General features: G+C 45.3%; 1 protein-coding gene across 1 annotated transcript in view; it reads left to right on the forward strand.

Moving 5' to 3' along the window:
• Positions 1 to 21935, forward strand: part of ADCY8 (adenylate cyclase 8) — a 174934-nt gene that overhangs the window by 87619 nt on the left and 65380 nt on the right. Inside the window, exons 6-7 of the mRNA XM_084848791.1 lie at positions 2615 to 2773; positions 10280 to 10550. Of these exons, the coding sequence (XP_084704917.1) occupies positions 2615 to 2773; positions 10280 to 10550 (430 nt within the window). The remainder of the gene's footprint in view (positions 1 to 2614; positions 2774 to 10279; positions 10551 to 21935) is intronic.

Consider the following 21935-nt stretch of genomic DNA (forward strand, 5'->3'; position numbering starts at 1 on the left):
GAAGAGTTGGAGAGGCTCTTGCACTCTCACGTCCTGCTTGTGGGCTTCCCATAGGCATCTGGTTGGCCACTGAAGGAAAAGAATGCTGAACTAGATAGGACCATCATCTGATCCAGCAGGGCTCTTCTTATGTTCTTATGTTCTTAAGCTGTGACTTACAAAGCAGCTTTCTGGGCTCAGTCCACATTCCCCCCACCCTCAGCCATCACATCCATACCCTCCTTTCTCCACAGTTTATACTCTGACATTGGCAAAAATCATTCAATTTCCATCAAAGTAGCATTCCGGAAAAGTGATTCTTTTTAAGAAGGCATTAATTGCTTGAAATAGGAGGTGAGATGAGAAAACTTCTTAATTAAACAAAGTACTGGTACTATAATAAATGTCTGTATAATTAATTTTATGGGGAAAAGTTCAATGGGCTCAACAAACCTTGTAGCCTCTTCCATTCAGATATCACTATCAGCCTCTTTTCTTTATGCTCCAGTTTAATAGCAGTTATGTGTGTGCCACTGGACCATGCAATGCAATTAAGTGTTCCTGTGATAATTCACCTTTTATTGCTGCCTATATTTTTCCACTAAGAATGTTCTTCTTAGGGCTAGCAAATGCCCCTTTATTTTTATTTTTTTAATGAAACAGCTGGTGTATTTTATTGGCTCCTTTCTTCCAGTCATATGTAGGTAAACTTTTCAGGTTTTGGTTCTGTCCAAGACTGCAACCTCTGCCCCACAATTGCACGCCCCCCTTCAACTTTTAAATTCTGTTGTAGATTGAAATGTAATTATTTTCATTTGAGCCACAGCTACGTCATCATATTAACTGATTTCTTTCTGTTTATAAACGTGTTTATTTCAGCCTTGCAAAAAACACATTTGAAAAAGTTACTTGCCCATAAAAACCCCATGTCTACTCACCCACCTGCCCAGACATATCATGCATTGCAATCATATGGATGTTTACGCAGAGGTAAGTCCCATTGTGTCCAGTGGGGCTTACTTCTAGGTACATATGCATGGGGTTACAGCCCATCATTTCTAGCCTCAAAAAATAAATTAAAAAAAAACCAGTTTCCCTATACAGTTGCCTAGTTGGAATATTGACTTGCCCCTAGCAAATAGGTGACTGGCTGTTCATAATGGGTTCAAACCACACAGTAAAGGTTTGTGAGCCACTTCTGGCTTGCCTTGAGAAGCAATGGGGCTTTTTGAGGGTTCAAAATCCTAAGGCTCCCCAACATCCCTTCCAGGAAATGACATTCCATTAGGAATGTGCAAATCAGCAAAAACTGAGCTCACCATAGTTCTCCAATTACCATCTCGAAGCTCATTCTGACTCATGTCTGTATCAGATTGTAAGCTTTGTTGTTGTTGTTGTTTTCTTTCCGCATGAAAATCCATGCATATTTACATGCATATTTTCCAAATGTACACATCTACTGTGCACATTTTTGAAATGTACAGATTTTTTGCAATGTACACATTTTGAAATGTACACATTTTTAAATGTACACATTTTTTAAATGTATGCATGCTCTCAAACACCGTTGTTTTTTGGTCCATGAATCACATTTCAAGCTCAGAAATGTGTGGACTTTTAGCGCAGATGGCATCTGAGTCTGTGTTCAGTCTGGAAGGTGTGAACTGGGTAAAATCCTGATAAAAAACAAACTGAAATCATAGAATAGCAGTAGGGTTGAAAGGGGCTTACAAGACCATCGAGTCCAACCCCCATGAGAATTTCTCATACATCCCTACCTTTCATACACCATTTTTGGCCAGCAAGGAGCAGCTTTGCGTGACCTCTGTTGTGTGGAGACAAGACTCACCTATTCCATGTTACCCCCTCCTCCTTTCTCAAGGTATGGCAGTGGTGCTGCTAAGGCTGGACCTTGGGGCCAAGGCAGGGGTTGGGGAGATTAGCAAGGAGGGCTGGATGTGGGCTGGGGCAGATTCTGGCCCCATGAAAATGTCTGGTCCCATTTTGCACAGGGGGAGTTTGCATCTTGAACGCCCCCAGTCGAAATCTTGTGCCTCCCTGCTTCTCTCTCTATATATAATTCAGCCTCTTCTATCCCAGAGTCTTGGACAGGTAATAACATGTTAAACCAAAGGTATTACATCATTTATGGAAGACGCTAAAGCGTGAATCATACATTTCCTGGGCCATGGATCTTTTCTGTCTGGTTAAGGAACAGGTGCACTCTTCTCTTCCTCCATACTCAATATGTATTATAAAAGTTATTAAAAAGTGGGGGGAGAGAGAGATGATACAAACTGGGTTGATGTATGTATAGGCCTCCCCATGTTGCATTCTCTTTGTGGTGGAGGAGAGAGCATGCTGGCTCCTGCAGCCTGCAAAGAGCATCTGTGTCCCAGTAGGTGTATGAACCAAGCCCTAGATTTGGGGCTTGGTGATTCCTCTGGAGAAGGGAATTTGAAGGTTGAGGAGTAGTCATCAGAAAACCCTCTTCTGTGCACCTCTGCAGTCCTTGTTTGATGCATCGATGGTAATCTTAAGAGGGCATTCCATGTCAGTCTTAAATGACTCGATGGAACAAGACCCCTAGATAGAGCTCTTAGATAAATTTTAACTTGCTGAGTTTCTTTTACAGGTATGTACGGTCAAGAACAAAGCATGATGTTGACATGCGGATTGGAATACACTCTGGATCTGTGCTGTGTGGTGTGCTGGGCCTTCGGAAGTGGCAATTTGATGTCTGGTCCTGGGATGTAGATATTGCAAACAAACTTGAGTCAGGAGGAATCCCTGGGTAAGTCTAAGCCTGTGTAATGACAGCATCACATCCTACCATTTTGAGTCTTATTGCCTTTGTGTCCTCCTGTGGCATGAATGTTGTGATGTTGAAATCAGTGACTGACACAATAAGCCATGGTCGGGGGCTGAATATGCAAAATGGTGCCTTGAGGCGCCACAGCACATCGTGAGTTAAATAACCCACTGTGAGCTACAGCATGTCGTGCGAACCAGGTCAGTGGTTACAATCCTATACACATTTATCTGGAAGTAACTCCCATCGAACTCAGTGGGACTTATTTCTGAGTAGACATGCAGAAAGTTATAAAACCAGTAGGTAGAGCAATACTGACCGAGAATCAGGGAGGCTTACCACTGCAAAAGATGTATGGCTTAAGTTTGGAAAAGCTTGACATGACAGCCAAATCTTCAAAGTTAGGTGGTGGTGGTGGTGGTGGTGATGGGGTTTGATTTTGTATTAGTATTAAGCACAAAGGGGGGGACACATCTCCACAACCATTGCCTTATGCATCTTCCAAACACTACAGTTATATTACAAATTACAAAAGCTGACTGAGGCTTCAATACACCCATTCTAGATCAATATGTTTGAGAGTGCTGGGTGAGCCAAGTATTCAGGCAATGGCCTATAAGCTTGCTGGACTACACTTGATCATGTGCTAACCTAATGACATGGCATACCCTACAGGCAATGTTCACACCAGTCTGATACATTGTGTTGCTAATGTGTGTCTTTGGTAACCTTTGCATTGCATGCTCCATGTGGGATATATACAGTGTCTCTCCAGCCAGCTGCCAAGCTACACTTACTGCCAGTTGCAGATCTTTTATCTATCTGCCATAGCCTGTAATTTTCAACACATTTTGAGAGGCACAGGTTCCTTTAGTGTGTTCAGGCAGTTGACATTTCTCAACAGCAATACGTAGAGATTGTGAGGGGGAGGGAAACCAGTTCATCAAGCCCTGCGCTGCCCTGCCCCCCAGTCCATCTATCAGCCTCATGGCAGCCCATTTTGATTGGGCTCTTTCCTACACTTCCAAGAAGGGAGACAGTCAAGGATCTCTAAGGCCAGGTAATCTACTCCCCTGAGGTCCTAACTTCTGGTCCCACCTTTATTTGAAAAATGATGAGCCTTTCCCAGATACATGATACCATAAGCCAGCCTTCCCCAATCTAGTGCCCTCCAGATGTTTTGGACTACAACTCCCATCATCCCTGGCCATCACCCTGGGGGTGCCAGGTAGGGGAAGGCTGCCATAGCCCATTTTAGAGAACCACTGGAGGCTAAGCAGGACAATATAACTAGGAATGTCATAATAGGGAAGTTGGAGAAGAGATTGGATTTCTTCTATTAATCCAGCCTGAGGATTCTTCAGTGGACTGTTTTTTTTTTTGTTTTTTGTTTTTTATTTTGTTTCTAATTCATTCAGATTCTGCAGTCATGTGGCTGATGCTTCATTTGGGGGGGTGCACTAATGCATATTTGCGCTAATGTGCACTTGCACTAATGAGAATTTGTGCAAGTAGAATGAAATTCTGGTAAAAAAAAGATTTGGTCAAAGAGCAGATGATGGAGTAGAAGACACCTGACAATCCATGAAACACAGATGGAACAGATATAATAGAATTTGTGCATCCTTATGTCACGAGGAATTAAAAAGGAGAGCTCATAAAAGCGAGTTCCTCTATTTGTTTCCTCATGAGCAGATGCACATCAGGCAGGGTCCTGATCCCCACCTGCAACTCAAGTGTCTACAGTAACCACTGTTGCCTCAACTTCCCCTTTTCCTGCCACCCTAAGGGCCTCACCCTGCCTGGTTTGGCCCTTATAACCGTGGTTTGGCCCTTGTAGCTTGTCTACAAGTAATCAGTTCACATGGATTTCACCAGCCATCCCCAACTTGATGTCCTCCAGATGTGTTGGACTACAACTTCCAATCATTGGTGGGAGCTGTAGTCCAATACATCTGGAAGGTACCAGATAGGGGAAGGCTGATTTAAACTGATCTTTGTCCTCCTCTCATTCATGGGACTAAACCCAGGTATACCCAAGCTCCGCAGCTCACCTGGTTCATGGACTGGGAATTACATTTGCATTTTGATGGAAGGCAATGGCCTTCTTTCATGCCTTTATTTAATCAAATGAATGGAGCCACTTAAAGTTGTGCTTTGATTTTCATTAACATGCAGACTTAAGCAAGGTCTACAAAGTCAGAGCTAAACTTCGATTAATTTAAATCAGCTCAGCTTTCACTTCTTTTGAACTACAATGGCAAATTAAGCTAGGTGCAGAGAATTCTGGATGAAAGTAGAATACAAACAACTCTGTTACCACCACCCCTAAAAATAAGAACTGGAGGAAAGAGAGTTTCATCCTGCTGAGTGAACCAGAAGGATCACTATTCATCTCCTCTTCCCATATATTTTCTCCGTATTCTGCAGGGGAGAAATTCCCATCCTGCCAGATTTCCAGAAGAATCAGAGTTCAGAGCTGGGTCCTGTTGGGTCCACAGAGAATGGGAGATCTGTCCACTCTTGCTTCTGTGGGAGGAAATAGGAATAGTGATGGGCAAATAGATCCCACTGCAATTCAGAAGTGGGCAGCCGATTTCTGTGCTCAGGTGTATAAATCTGGGCAAAAGCTCTATTCTAGTCTTTTGAATCATGGTTGAATGTTAATACATACATATCACCTTGGGTATGTGGCATGTTTAACATACTTTTACCAGCCCTGCATGGCATGTGGTCACGTGTCACAATGCATTGTTTTCTCATTGGCCATTGCCAGATGTGTTTGTTAGTGTAGTAGTGGAGCCAGGCTTGAAAGTGTTGAAGTGCCAGGACCTTTACATTAGCAGGGATGTTGACATCATCTGCTATGTCTCAGGATTCCCTGTTCCATTTCAGCTTAGCTGCAACCCTCACAGTAGCTCAGGGAGCTGGGGATGGATTTTCCCAGCAACCATATGTTATTCTGAGTAGGGATGTCCGAACTCAGCCCTGTTCGGGTTCTCTGGATGCCCGCCCAGCCCCTGCCCCTGCTCGCTGAGCTCCTTCCATGCTCAGCAAGCAGCCTGCACTTGCTTGCTGAGCAAGTGGCCTCGTTGAGCTCCGCGGTCACCATCAAAATAAATTAATTAATTAAATGGCAATCACAAAAATTTGCATGTCTTTGTATGCACAAAGTGCACATTTTGCAAAATGCGCATTGTGCCTTTGCAAAATGCGCATTTTTGCCTGTGCGCAAATATGCACATTTTTGCGATTGCCATTTTATTTCTCAAAAGATGGTGACCACAAAGCTTGACGAGGCCACTGGGGCAAGGGGCGAGCAGGGGCTCAGCGAGTGGGGCTCGGGGGTGCAGGCAGGGGTGGTTCCACCAGGTTCCCAGACTGAATCAGGCACCCGCACCATCCCTAATTCTGAGCCATCCCTGTTGTAATGCAAAGTATTTTGTGGTGGTTTGGTCTTGAATGGGCAATGAAGACCCATTAGCTTTACTAAAGACCTGCTTCTGGTGGAGTTGAAAACTGCTAGAAGTGATTTGTTGATATGGATCAGCACAGCTGCCTGAATTTTGGACTCCCTTTGGAGGTGTGGCTATGAGGACTGTCATGATGAGAGCCTGCACTTCAAAATTTACCACTAAACCACTGGTTTGGTTTACAAATGGATTGGCATGGAGCCACAGGCAGGGGCTTTGAGGGAACAAGCAGCAGAAGCAGCAACAACAGCATCACATGTAATACACCTCAGTTCTAATTACAAACCTATTACAAGTTTGTGCATCAGAGTTAGGGCTCATTATAATTCATACTAGATTCATAGTAGGGATTGACTAATTACAAGTTTTGGCAGCCTCGCTAAATAGGGCAGGCAGAAGGAAAGAAGGGTGCTGGCATCTTGCTGCTGTGTGCATGCTCCAAGCTCTCTTCCCGTTTGTCACATATGATATGTCATCTGTTTAGTCATTGTACCACATAAGTTTGAGTAATACTCTTGTTTGAATTACCAATTTGAAATCCACCTGGCCCTCATGACTTAGAACACTCTCATAGATCACAGACATTGTTGCTGAATGCCAGTCATTGTGCCTGTTCACTGGAAACAGCAAAGAGTGTGTACAGAAGAATGGTATGAATATCCTCTGTTCAGGCTGCAATTATGTGCAGCACATTCTCTATCCCTTCAGGTGAATATGTAGAGCAGCTGGCATTTATCTGCATGTCAAGATCCCAACATATATACACATGTGGATGGTGTATCTATGTTGGTTCCTGGTGCCCCGCAAAATGTACGAAAGATGGATTGGGTCAGAATGGCAGTCATGCCACATACATGTAAGATGTCAAAACATTTGTAAATAACTGGTCACCGTGTCAAAATAATCACAAGGTAGTGACTTCACAAACAACTCCCACATCTGCCAAATGATGTGAAGACATCATGTAGGATTTGAAATGTCCAACAGAAAACTTCAGGCAAAATATATTATGGGGATTGAAACAACCCACGAAGCCAGACCATGCCACAAGTGTCTCTAAGATGTGCCCGTATTTTATTTTATTTTTTGACAACAGGGCAAAGAGCAGCTTTGGGCGGAGGGTATTTTAATTTTCATGCATGGTGGGGAGAAGGTGACCCCTCTTCCCTATGCCATAGTCTCAATCTTGGTCAAGATCCCTGCACAAAACTATTCAAAGAAATGGCATTTGCTTGGTGAAGCTGCAACTGATTATCTTTATTATAACTGAATCAGAAAAAAGAACTCACAGACACATCTCATGTGCTCAACAGTGATTAGCATGTAAACAGGTGGCTGACTTTATCAGCGAGATTATCTTCCAACGTGGATTCCTTTTAGAAGCATTTATTTATTTATTCATTCATTCATTCATTCATTTCATTTCTATACCGCCCAATAGCCGAAGCTCTCTGGGTGGTTCACAAAAATTAAAACCAAACAACACACAATAAAACAATTTAAAATATATAGAACATTAAAATCACAATATAACAATACAACCACAATAAAACCTAGCACCAGTGCAGGAGTTTAAAATACAGATTTAAAACAGCAAAGCTAAAAATTTAGAATGCTAAAATGCTAAAATGCCTGGGAAAATAAAAAAGGTCTTCACCTGGTGCCAAAAGGAATACAATGTAGGTGCCAGGCGAACCTCACTAGGGAGCTCATTCCAGAGCCGGGGTGCCACAGCAGAAAAAGCCCTCCTCCTAGTAGCCACCCGCCTCACTTCCTTTGGCAGAGGCTCACGGAGAAGGGCCACTGACGATGATCTTAAGGTCTGGGCAGGCACATATGGGAGGAGGCGATCCTTCAGGTAACCTGGCCCCAAGCCATTAAGGGCTTTGAATGTTAACACCGGCACTTTGAATCGGGCCCAGAAATGGACTGGCAGCCAGTGCAGCTGGAAAAGTACTGGCATAATATGAGCTCACAGGCCAGTGCCTGTTAACAATCTTGCTGCCCTATTTTGGACCAGCTGAAGTTTCTGGACTGTTTTCAAAGGCAGCCCCACATATAACGCATTGCAGTAATCCAGACGAGAAGTTATCAGAGCATGGATAACTGTAGCTAGGCTATCTCTGTCCAGACAAGGGCGTAGTTGGTATACCAGCCTAAGCTGATAAAAAGTGCTCCGTACCACTGAGTTCACCTGTGCCTCAAGTGACAGTTCTGGATCCAAGAGCACCCCCAAACTATGAACCTGATCCTTTAGGGGGAGTGCAACCCCCTCCAGAACAGGTTGAATATCACCTAGCCGGGCAGACGAACCACCCACTAACAGTACCTCCATCTTGTCTGGATTGAGTTTCAGTTTATTGGCCCTCATCCAGACCATTACCGTGCCCAGGCACTGATTCAGAACAGCCACTGCCTCACCTGGTTTTGATGAGAAAGAGAGGTAGAGCTGGGTGTCATCTGCATATTGATGGCACCTCAGCCCACACCTCCGAATAACCTCCCCCAGCGGTTTCATGTAGATGTTAAACAGCATGGGGGATAAATTAGAGCCCTGTGGAACCCCATATTAAGCATTTAACTTAGTATTCAGAAGCATTTAAATTAGTACTGACATTTAGTCCTAAAAGATATTGCTGATCATAGGCTAGAAGACAAGTTGCCCCTACAGCTTAAGCAAAAAAGGAAAACCCGAATGAAGTAGGACTTCACAGGCAGACAGTCATGGCTGTTGCACATCTTACATGGCAGCAACAGCTATACACTTGACAGATCTGTAGCAAAACTTTTCTCTCTCTATTGGGTGTACCAGATACGATGCATATGTTTCTGAACATGATTACTTGTTCAAATATTACAGTTGTAGGTACGCCCTTAAAAACCATAGTCTCTCCCCCACCCCATTGCACTGTGTCACATGGCCCCAATTTCCTTGTGAATCAATTTTTCAGGATTCATTATTAAGCAGTCAGGCTCCTGGACTGAAATACAGCAGGACTGAAAACTAAGCTTTATGATCCCTTTTGGGGAAATCACTCCCGCTAATAAGGAACTCAGGTGGTGAGTGCCAGTGGTTATAAGGCCAAACCGGGGCCAATAAAAAGCAAAAGTAAGTTATCGGCATGCTTGCGGTAACCCTGTGGCTTTGCAGTAATACAAAAAACTTTAAAAATAATAATAATGGGGCACCGAAAAAATGGCCTCTGATGATTGAGCATGCTCAGTAGCCACAGAGAGTTGAGTGCCAGTTAGAAAAACAACAACAGGGGTCAAGGGGCAGAATGAAGTTTCCAGGAGGAGGGCAAGGTTGGGTGCATTCACATGATCATGGGAGGAGGGTGGGTAGGGGAACTACACTGCAGGGAGGGGTAGGAGAGCCACAATGTGCATGCCCACCACACAATCACAGCACCACGTGGCATGCTGTGGTTTACTTACCCATCCCCACAGCATGGTCCCTCCCACCAATGGGGCAGCATATCCCAGCAGCCGCCACGGCAGGAATCGGGTTGCACCAGCTGCTCCAACCATTGCTATGCGACAGTGATCGTAGAGTTTGGTCATGCCAGCTAGAGCATTGCCGGACCTTCCAGGTGTTCTAGGAGGCTGTCTCTATGGTCGCCCAGATTTATCAATGGAGCGGCTGGATTTATCCATGAGGATCCTGACAGACAACACGATAAGCCACCCAGGAGCCCTGTACCCGCTCTGCAGAGGGTGGGTAATGAGGGTGGGTAACTTACCAGTCATGGTTGGCAAAACAACCCCCCACATGCACACACATACGTACAACATACTAACCCACTGTGGTTTGCTCCTGAACATGACCTACGATGGGCTAGCATGTTGTCTGAACCCAGCTGCTGACTGGCTGAGACCCTGAACAGGAGCACTCCTGTTAGGTGGTGAGGGCATATTGCAACATTTTGTTCCTACCCCCCCCCCTTGTATTATTCAGGATGTTATACTCAAGCATCATCGCTGTGAATTCTGTCACTTCTTTATTCCTCTTCAGGAGAATCCATATATCCAAAGCTACCCTAGATTGCCTAAATGGGGATTATAATGTTGAGGAAGGGCACGGCAAGGAACGCAATGAATTCCTGAGGAAGCATAACATCGAGACATACTTGATCAAACAGCCCGAGGAAAGTCTGTTGACTCTGCCTGAAGACATCGTCAAAGAGGCCATCACCTCTGCTGACAGAAGGCACAGTGGGGCAACGTTCACAGAAGGATCGTGGAGCCCTGAGCTTCCGTTTGATAACATCGTGGGAAAGCAGCATGTAAGTCCCAACTTTCCTCCCTACATTCATCTGCTCCATCAGCATGCTTTACTACACCTCCCTGAAGAAAGCCTCGGAGGAAACAAATTTCTTTTTAACCTTTACTTGAATGTGAAGTGCAGATGATGAAGCAAAGCACCGCAGGTCACAATTAACCTATGTATCAGAATCCAGAAAGTGCCAGAGTCCCCTCCCATCTCCCTGCTAAAATTAAATGTTACACACAGCTGAGTGTTAACTGAATCAGAACTTCAAAACATGTGCGTATATATGTATAATATGCATACACATTAGGACCTGAGAGTTCCTTACATTGCCACAAACAATAATCAGGCACCTAAAACATGGTTTATTTTCAGCAACCTTGATTCTCACAAATCAGGGGGCTGATTTGTGACTGGACTGGATTACTGCAGGCTGCGGGGGCGGGGGGGGGGTGATATGACTGGATGCTCCTCTGTAATGTAATGCTGAGTGTGTGTGTGCATGCACACATACATACACTTTCTTATACATAGAAAATTAGCATGTTGGGGAGAAGGCTAGGCTGGCATCCTGAATTCTAGTTTTCTATGTGCAGTGACTCATTTGATCTGTGTGTCCCACTGCCACGGAAGTCGTGAAGTGACTTACGCAAAAGAAAAATACACCCCCCCACCCTCTGCCACCTTAATTAATATAACAAAATCAAACAAATATAAGAATGGAAGGCAGCATCCAGTGCTACCACTGTGCCAGCAGGAGTGTCTGTTAGTGGAATGGGAAACTAGCCAAAAGTACCGCTTCTGGAACGGGGCAAGTCAGCGGACCTCCCAGAAGTGACCTCCGCTGACTCGTCCTATTCCAGAAGCGGTAGTTTCAACTAGTCTCCTGGGCTGTGCCAGCAAGCGCTAATTCTCATTGTGCTTACTGGATGTTCCTGCTGGCACAACGTGTTTAAAGCTGATGGATTGCCACAACTGGATACTGCCCATTATCCAAAATCAGTGTAAGCAGTCCATAAAATATAAATATACCATCAGTTGGAAAACATGTCAAGTTAAAAATGCAATGCTAAAACTACCTTTCATATGAGTACACAGTGAAGGGTGGTGGCTCTGATACTAGTTGGGCTGTGAATCTGCTAGCTTTCCCTCACAGACATTCTTTGTCCAAGGAGGATCATTCATAAACAGGACATGCCCACCCCACTCTCACAGAGAGAGGGAGAGAGAGAATGAGAGAGAGCTGTGCATTTGAAATTGCTGGCTACTTGTGGGAGTTTATTGGGACCTGTGGATGCTGGTGGCTCTGATTTTGGTGGGGCTGTGAATCCATTCTGGGTTTTAGTCAGAACCAGCCAGAACTCTAAAGGAGCTATCCAAGGTGCAGAACCCTATCCCCAAAATAGGTTCAGTACCTTTGATGGCACTGAACCTATTTGAAACTCAGAATGGATTCACAGCCCCACCAAAATCAGAGCCACCAGCCTTCACTGTAAGTATCTCTTCCCCTACGCTGAAGTGGTACCATCAAGACACTTCATTGGCTTCATATGAGAACTAGGCCTTAATCTGGATAGGAATGTGCTGTGTTGGCAGCTCAGTGTCATCAGAAGTATGGGAAGGAGCAACAGAGTACAGCCATTTTGTGTCAATAGTCCCAGGGCATAGTCTAAAGGCACACGAGGCAGCCACTGTGCTGAAGCTAAGCAGGTCTGGGTCTGGTCAGGGCTTGGAGGGAAGACCACCTCGGAACCACATGTAGCCACTTTGAGTTCCACAATGGAAGAAAGGTGGGTGTCAGGGTGGACACTGAGCCCATAGAATCCCAGAATAGTTCTGATTCTGAGGAAGAGCAGTCGCTCCTGGGAGAGGAGCGCGCTCCTCTTTCCCAGGGCCAACAACTGACGGAGATTCCTCCCACCAGCATCCCTAGCTTAGATAGCAGTCCAGGGAGTGACAGAGCGCGGGAAGCAGACTTGATGGACGCACGACGCCGACGCAGAGAGCGGTGCCAAATGGAGGGCGCAGAAAGGAGGCGTAGTGCCCGGTTGGTGCGCAAACAACAGCTGCGCCCAGAGGATCCAAGGGAAAAGGGGAGGGACTCTCCCTAGTCCTTAAGTTGAGGGGTCTGCCAGTAATTCCCTTTCAAATGGGGACCAACTGTTCCAACGTAGGGCATAGGTACTCTGCTGCTCATATCTAGTTGCTAACGGTAGAGTTGTTAAGTTGTAAAAGAGGAATAAAGCTTTGAAAAGAATCCATTTGTCTGTGTCTGGACTTGGCTACTGGATTAGACTGAGAGAGGCCACCAAGGAGCCCTTGACAGTGGGATATAAATGTAATGTGGTGGTGGTGGTGGTGGTGGTGGTGGTGGTGGTAGTAGTAGTAGTAGTAGTAGTAGTAATAGTGATCCTTCCCCCATGATGTGCCGCAGTACATAATCTACATATACCCCCCTGGTAGGTATAGAAGAAATCATCATCATCAACAACAACAACATGCATGATACTTTACAGGATAATGCAAATAAAGGATGGGTTCTTGCCCTAAGGAATGGCACTTTCAGGATAACACTGGGCATGAGCATTGTTTGAGCAGATTTTCTAGAGCGCTTGTCCTAGGATGGTACCCTTTGAAAAAGATGGCATCATCTTTAAAATAAATTTTAAAAAACACCTTCCTCTTTGCTCCGCTAAGGTGTGGTTGAGTGGTTTACCTTTCAAGTCGGTTTGCATCCATGAGGCCCAGATTCCACTCTCCCCTAGGACAGTCAGAGCAAAGGCCTGCCATTTAGAAATCATTAAAGGAGGATCCATAGCTCAGTGACAGAGCACAGGATTTGCACGCAACTGGTCCCAATTTCAAGCCTTGCTATATCTTGTCAATGGATCACATGTAGCAGGAGATGGGAGGCTTTGGACAGCTGCTGCCACTCATGGCAAGCACAGGATGGCAGTATGCGCAATAGAAGGCAGCTGCAGTTGTTTCATTATGCTCTAGTGCACATCCCTGGTAAGGTCATGGGGGACCTTCTTCTCCCCTACTGAAGCTGCAGCAACCTGTGTGAAGTGGCACATTTGGGATGCATTCCCCCCCCCAAATTGTGCAATAAATGCACCACCTCAATTGAGTCTGACTCATGATGGAGCAGACTTGGCCTATGTGCCATGCCGATGGCAAGCAGAGAAAGCTGTGCAAGAGTGTGGAGAGCAAGTGGGCCTGAAATCCATGTGCAGGGATGCCCTCAGTCAAGTCCACCATGAAGCAGGTTTAATGTTACCTCTTCCTTGCTTGCCTTTATTGCCACCTTTTATCACCCATTTGTGGTTGTGGTCCTGGTGCCCCATGGTAGTAGCAGAGACATTTTTGTCTCTGTTGTTTACCCACAAGATGCCAAACTGTGGACAACTTCACTTGCCCTCACTCTGATTTGGGTTCAGACATCATTGCATAGCCAAATCTCATTGGCTATGCATCATTATTAAGTCAAATCAGAGCGAGCATGTTCACCACTGTGGTAAAAGGGGGAAACACATTGCCCTTGTTCACAGGGCTTCCCTGAAAAGTGTGCAGCTGAGAGGGAGCCCTGTTTGCAGTAGGGTGGCAAAGTTGTGGAGGCCATTTTGGCTCGGTCCTATTAACCCTCCAGTGCCTGCCATTCTGACAGGTGGGGCATGTGCAGAAGGACTACATATATATTGCAGGCACCCCTGAGCAAAAATATATGGGAAAAAGTAATGACATGTATGGTGGCACCTTCGCAGTGTGAACTAACCCTGCTCCCTTACCTGAATAACACTAACCTCAACCACTGGGAATCCAGGCTGCTTCTAACTGCATAGGCTCCATCCTGGATTCTGTTTCTTGGTCACACTAGAACAGGAGTGTTGAATCACTGCCCTAAAAGCTAAATCCAGCCCACCTGGGGTAGCAATCTGGCCTTCCAGAGTTCCCTGGGTGACCACACCCTCTTCCTCTGACTGATGATAATTTGGTGCTTTCCCAGCTTTTGCACCATTTTTGCACAACAAATGGTTGAAATGCTTTTCTTGATGGCAGTAAGAGCCTTAAGATAAAATATGCTGGTATTTTTTGTTATTTGGGGAATTTTGGCCCCACCCCTTTTGCTTCTGGTCCTGCCCATTTTGCCTTTAGCCACTCCTACCACTGGAGTGTAGCTCCCAAGAGTTTCTCCAAAACTGAATTTGGCCCGTGGGCTTATAGAGGTTTGACACCCCTGCATTAGATGGTGGTAGACCGTTCAGAACTGACTTTTATCATCACATATGCTATTTCTGAACTTCAGGGGAGAGTGCCTCCCATTATGTAGTCAACATGGCAGCACCCTTGTACAAAAGTGAGTTATTGGCAGACCTGTGGAACCCCAAGGTTTGCAAAGGTTTAGAAAAAAACACCTGAGGTGGGGGACCCCTGAAAAATCCCCATAAGGCCTCAGTGGCATGGAATGCTGAGACTTTGAAAGGGGGGACAGATGGACAACCAAGTAGGAGGTGGAATAGAATGGAGTGGCTGGAAAGGGTGGATAGAAGAGGAGACACATAGATATATAAAGGGGTAGAGAGAATCCCCTGATTGCCTGGATACATCATCTCCAGGTTCACACTGAGAAGCTATTTTAAAATGCCACCAGGGACAGAAGTGAGAATGGCCAATCATGATCAGTGGAAAAATCCAAGATTCTAATGTAGCTGGGACTGGGCACCAATTTATGCACTGTACCCCCACCCTAAGATAGCAACAAAGAGAAGAGTTTCTGTCCTTTCTAACTCAGTTCTTTTCTTCTTATTTTTACCCTACTAATGCAAATCCCAAAGCAAATGTAGTTCATTCTCTGTACTGCAGGCTGGAAGGGGCTGTGACTGGGACAGAGTGGTGCATGGCAGCCCTGTAGTGTAGTTCACACTGAATACTGCAGGACAGGCTCCCATTGCAGGCTGGGCTGAAGCTGAGAAATTACAATAGCCCTGCAATGCTTTCCATTGTTTTTATCCCCTCATTACAGGTTATGATTAGGGATGTACAGACTGTAAAATCCGCTCCATCTGTGTTTCGCAGATTGTCAGATGCCTTTCGTTCCATCATCCGCCCACAGACAGATGCGAATATCTTTTTTTTCGTCATGTGGAAAAATACAGAAATAATTACGTAAATATTTACCTAAGTATTTACATAAGTATTTGCAGAATTTACCTCAGTACATAACATTTAGTGTGTTGTCCCCCCATTCCATTCAACATTTCCTCAGCAGAAACTTACATATTTTTATATAGATTTATATGTGTAAATCTGAAAGTCCACGGACTCTGCATGGCCTGAGGGGGGTGCTGTGCAGTAGATTCCGCAGGTCAGATTCTTGGAAATCCGAGCTCATTTTAATCTGTCTGAAATTTCTCCAGCATCCCTAGTTGGGATTAGATAGTAGTATACAGCAATCCTGTAGTGTAGTTTACTACTATACCTCAATTGCAGGTTGGCGTGCTATTCCGAAAGAGAGAGAGATTGAGAGAGAGAGTGTGTAACCCTGCACTGTAGTCCATTCCTAATATTGTTAATAATAATATTGTTAATATTGCTCTTCAGAGGTGAGGGTCAGGGTCAGGCATGTTTGAAATCCCACTCAGAAAATCCCCATCCCTCTCAGGTTGCAGCCAAGCTCAATCTAGGCCCCTCAGACCTCCTCCCAGGCCAAATCAAGCATTCTGTTGCATTCAGAACCCTCATGCGCCATTAGCTTGCACACAGTGGAGGCTGGTGGCACTAATATCAGTGGGGCTGTAAATCCATTCTGGATTTTTGTCAGAGAACTAAACTAAACTTTTAGAATCAGCTAGAACTGGTTCTAAAGGAGCTAGCCAAGGTGCTGAACCCTATCCCCAAAATACGTTCAGCACGTTGGATAGCTTCTTCAGAACCAGTTCTCTCTGGTTCTGACTAATACCCAGAGTGGATTCACAGCCCCACTGAAACCGGTGCCACCACCCTCGACTGCTTGCATGCAGACTAATGAACTAACGGAATAAATTTTGTGCATGAAGTTAGACCCAAGTTAGAGCAGGGACTCCTACCCTTGATGCTAACTTTTGCTTTTCCATCCCCCGCCAGCTACAGGCTCCAGTTACACACACCAGAGATGCACTGCAGCGTTTTCTTGTCCCCCTCTCCCCCACCTGTAATGGCGAACTCATCATTACGCAGAATCCAGTACTGCCAAACTCCTGCTAGTTCTGTTGTGCCAGTGAGAGCCACTGCCCATCCAGCAGAAAGCTGGCACTTCAAAAGACAAACCCGGAGACAAGTGGAAACACTTGTTTCCAGGTTGGGACAGGTCAGTGTAGCTTCCTTCTGAAAGCTCCGCTGACCTGCCCCATTCCGGAAAAATCATTTTGCTGGTTTCAGGTTGCTTTAGGGACCGCTGGCCCCATGCTGTGCTAGCTGTGCCTCTTGATGGTGTGCAGGCAGGCTGGGCAACTGCCCGTTCTCTGAGTGTGGTTCCTTATGTAGTCAGAACGACACCATCCACACACAAGAGGGAGGTGTCGGCAGCCTCAGAGGAACCCCAAGGTTTGCAGAAGTACAATAAATATTTAGGAGAATAAGCACACCGACTATTCAGAGGACAAGGACAGAAAACGAGTGGTGGTGAAGGAGGAATGGAATTGCACTTCACATTGCAACATTTTATTGCAAGCCTGACTGTATACATACACTTCTAAACTCATAGCTGAACAGCAGGAATGAGAAGCTCAAGCCAGGAAGGGCTTTGTTGGACCACTGCCTACATCTCTTTTCAGCAGCCTTCACTACAAGGTCTGTAGGATCTGACAGGTTGTGTGTGTGTGTGTGTGTGTGTGTGTGTGTGTATGTGTGGGTGAGGGGGGCGTTAGCTGTGTCACAATATCCCTTGTGAAGGCTGTCTGCTTAGAGAAATTAAAGAGGAAAAGGTTAAAGTGCCCTAAGACACCAGTCTTTCTGCCACATTTGAAAGATTGATGAGTCACTATGGAAGGAGGGCAGCCTAAGTTGCCTCTGCTTTTCATTGGGTAGATCTGTAATGACAACATGCTTATTCTGCATGCACTTAGACCTCCTTGTCTGAAACATCCACATAACTGAACACTAGTCATTTGATACATAGAGATGCCATTTTGCCAGTTGTCCCCCTGCATCTCGGGCATTTTGATCTCATGTAAGAAATACTCAGGAGTTGCTGGTGGAAAGAAAAAGACCTCTGGCCTTTGTGTGTGGCACCGAGGTTCCCTTTCTACCTAACAGCTGTTTTATGGATGTATTTTGTCTGCATTTTCATTCTGAACAAGTCTGGTTCTTTTTGTGCTCTCGTTGCACTGTAGCATGCTCCATATTGATCTTTAAGAGCAGACAGAGGGCTGTATCCAGTGTTAGTCTAACTTTCCATTCATTTCAATGGGGCCTACTTTAAGTAAGATTAACATTGGATACAACCCAGAGTGAAGAACATACATCTTACAGGTGTATCTTTTCCTGTTTGTTTATTTGTTTTTGCTTGAAGCATTTCCAGCTGCAAGAAGTAATATGAAAATGAAATGCATTCCACCTGCTCTCCCTGTTGTCTGAAATCCCAAATACACCCAGCCTTATTTTTTGCTTACATCTGTATTTCACCTTCCCTCCCAAGAGCACAGGCTGACAAACACAGATTTTTGCTCCTAGTTTATCTTCACAGCAACTCTGCAAGATAGGTTAGACTGAGCTTTTTCAGATGTTCTGTCAGTTCAGGTGGCAAGGATTGTGATCATTGTTTCTACTCAACCTTCATGCATTCATCTGAAGGTCAGAACAAAACTTACACATTGAGGGCTGTTGGCGCATAGGAGTAGGGGTGTATGAGAATTTTGTTTTTGCTCGCAAAATGTGCAAACATGTCCCGTTTGAAACTGTGGATGTAAGCGTAAGCACATGTCTGCCAAAAATATCCATAAATTCTCGAACACGTGCTCGCATTCATCTCATTCCTAGTTTGATTTGCACAAATTTCCTAATTTATACAAATTTCCTCTGTGGACTGAATCAGCCCTGCTTTCTATTGCACAGTCACTCATCCCTACATGGGAGTCCCTCCATGTGATTAAGAAGGTGTCTCAACTGCTCTGTGCCTTGGATAGCTCCTTTAGAGTTCTGGCTGGTTCTGGCTGAAATCGGGAGCGGATTCATCGCCCCACTGACATCAGAGCCACCAGCCTCCATTGGGACAGACCCATGCCTGAAACTCTGGTGAGCCAGTGCCAGTCACAGTGTACAATGCTACACTAGATGGGCCATTGGTCCAACTTGGTCTAAGGCAGCTTTGTGTGTTCATGAGCTTATATCCTGGAACACTTCCCAGAACCCTCTGCATCATGCTAGGGTTCCATGACAGCATTTCAGGGGTCCCATAGGCAGATAAACCAGTGCAGAAAGGGCTCTTTCAAGCTAGGACATTTGAAAACTACTGTACAATACTCCATCTCGGTATGTATTTGCTCTGCACACAGTACTCACCTTGGTTTCATGGGCAGAGTCTGAAGTGTCATTGAGATTCCACATTTCTTTTCCATCTTCAGCTCACTGTGTCATGGTCTGGCAATAGCTACTCCCAATTTCCTCCATGTTGGAGTGGCTAGTTTGGTAGCATGAAGGGGGCAGGTTTCTTTTTTAAAAGGGGATTCAGAATCCCCCACTGAGTGCACAGAGTTCCTCCAAGCAGCAATTTGGATCCCGGGAAGTCAAAACATCTATCGTTTTACCCTTAGCATAGCCATATGTCTCAGTTTCCTGGCCTTCACCCAGTTTCTGGCCATGTCTCCTGGTGCCAGTTGGGCCATTGGCCAGGTTCACGTGCAACATGGTAGCCCAGATTTGTTTTAAAAAAAACCTGAGTTACCACGAGCGAGCCAGCACCTCGATGAGCTAGTGCATACACCTCGATCGCGCCTTCTGCCAGCTCCTGGATGGGATAAAGGGTAACTAGGAAACAAAAGATTTCATATGGTGGCAGCAAAAAGGGAATAAGGAATAATTAGTGAGGGGGAGTAAGCCTCCTCTTAGGGAGTTACCAGTCCTCAACGGGGACGCATTCCCCATGTATGAGTTTCCAGTGGTGGGGATTCTGTTAATAGCAATTTGCTAGTATCTTCACAACTTGGTTCTAGAGGTGGGATAACTGGGGTGGCCATGTGGCCTCTTTTGCCAAGGACTGTCTTCTGTTTGAAGGGCTGCCCTGTCCAATTCTGGTTTAAAGATAAAGAACCATCAGAACTGTTGCCCATCCATAGTTAACACCTGGGCTGCAGACTGGATAGGTCACAGGTCACCTGGCCACAGTCTATAGTGAAATGTACTGTATTCCTATTTAAATTATAATAATTGCCTCTTTGGGGGGGGGGGCAATTCCTAGGTGGTCACCCTAGGGATAACCCATATCATCATGGTGTTCCCCACAACTTGGTGGTAACCACAGTGGGATACACAAAAGAAGGGGTGTTCCATGACATACCCAGGGTTTGTTCTTGGGTTACAACTCTGACTTGTCAGGGAAGAGACAAGCCAGAGTTCTGAGTTCAGACTGACTGACTGACTGACTGATTTATTTATTTATTGCATTTATAGCTTATCTTCTTTCCTCCTTAAGGAACCCAAGGCAGTGTATATAATCCTCCTCCTCTCTATTTTATCCTCACAACAACAACCCTGTGAGGTAGGTTGGGCTGATAGTCTACGACTGGCCCAAAGTCACCCAGTGAGCTTCCATGGCCAAGTGGGGACTAGAACCCGGACCTCCCAGCTCCCAGTCCAATACTCTAGCCACTACACCACACTGGCTCCTTTGCTGCTCCCACTGGCAGGAAGGGCCAAGCAGAAATGATCAAGATAGCTTGCTCACAATAACTCGGAGTTAAAAAAAAAATAACCTGTAGAAATTTTCTCTTCTACACAGCATTTATGTGTAAAAAAAAAAAAAGGACCCCTGTCCTTTTTTGCATTTGGCCACCCTATGCAAGAGCAACTCCACAAATTGTACAGCTGTAAAAGTGGTAGAAAGGGGCAATCAAACTGATCAACAGGATGACGTGCCTTTTGTACGGGGAAAGGCTGAAGTGTGTTTTTTGTGTGTGTGCATGTGCAAGATGACAAAGATTTATAAAATGATGAATGATATGGAGAAAGTAAACAGGAGAAAGTGGACAGAGCAACTTTATATTTAAGCATTGGTGTGGTCACTAGGGATGTCAGAGAAATCTCAATGAAACCAAACAAGTCCAGATTTTTATGAATGGCCTGTGGATTCTACAGCAGACCAGCTTTTCCCTGTTGGGCAAATTCCACAGACTTGCGGGCCGTATTTTTACTTTCCAGAATTTTATGACAGTTTTCTCATAGAAAAATGTACCATTTTTTTTAAAGGCCCAAAGTGTGTATTTCTCCCATAGGCTAAAGCATGAAAATGCAGATTTGGGGGGGGGGGGGTTGCATATTTTTGCATGTGCGAATTGTGCAAATTTGGAAACTAAAAAAAATTCCTGTGGATGGACAGATGATGGAACAAAAGGTGCCTGACAATCCACAGAACACAGACAGAACAGATTTTTACACAACCTGTACATCCCTAGAGTCACCATAGGTGAGAAGGAATGCCATGAAGGTGAATGAGTGAGCTGCTGGAAGAGTGCTCTCTTCTGCGCCAAATATAGAAATACAATGGGCTGTTGCTGGAAGGATGCAACTGTCTGTCCCTCTTCTGCCAGCCCACAGCAGGCTAGTTACATTTTGCTAATAACTTTTGGGGGCTTACTGACAAGAGTGGGACAGAGAGATTGTTTCCCCCCCACCTCGTAACGCTAGAGGTCAAGAGTCACGCGGTGACATTGTTGCGCAGGAGATTTACGACAGTCAGAAGAAAATATTTCTCCATAATTAACAAAATACACTGCTACCAGATATGGTGATGGCCATTAGCTTCAAGTGGCCTTCTGCAACCCGGTGCTCCCATGCTGGCTGGGGCATGCTGGGAGTTGTCGTTCAGCACATCTGGAAGGCTGGCTTAGGTGGTTTTAAAGCCGTAGAGGCTGGTGGCTCCAATGTCAATGGTCAATCCGCTCTGGGTTTCAGTCAGAACCAGTCAGACTTCTAAAGGAGCTCTCCAAGGTACTTAACCAAATCTCCAAATAGAATTCAGCACCTTGGAGAGCTCCTTTAGAGTTCTGGCTGGTTCTGTCTGAAACCTGAAGCAGATTCGCCACCCCACTGACACCAGAGCCACCAGTCTCCACTGCTTTAAAGGGGGATTAGACAAAGGAATGGAGGACAGGTGTATTAGAAGGTTGGGCCATCGTGCCCAAACAGAACCTTTTCATTCAGAGACCGT

Source organism: Heloderma suspectum, chromosome 4 (genome assembly GCF_057233095.1).
Source record: "Heloderma suspectum isolate Gila_16-S chromosome 4, 16-S_ref, whole genome shotgun sequence".
NCBI classification, from domain to species: Eukaryota; Metazoa; Chordata; class Lepidosauria; order Squamata; family Helodermatidae; genus Heloderma; species Heloderma suspectum.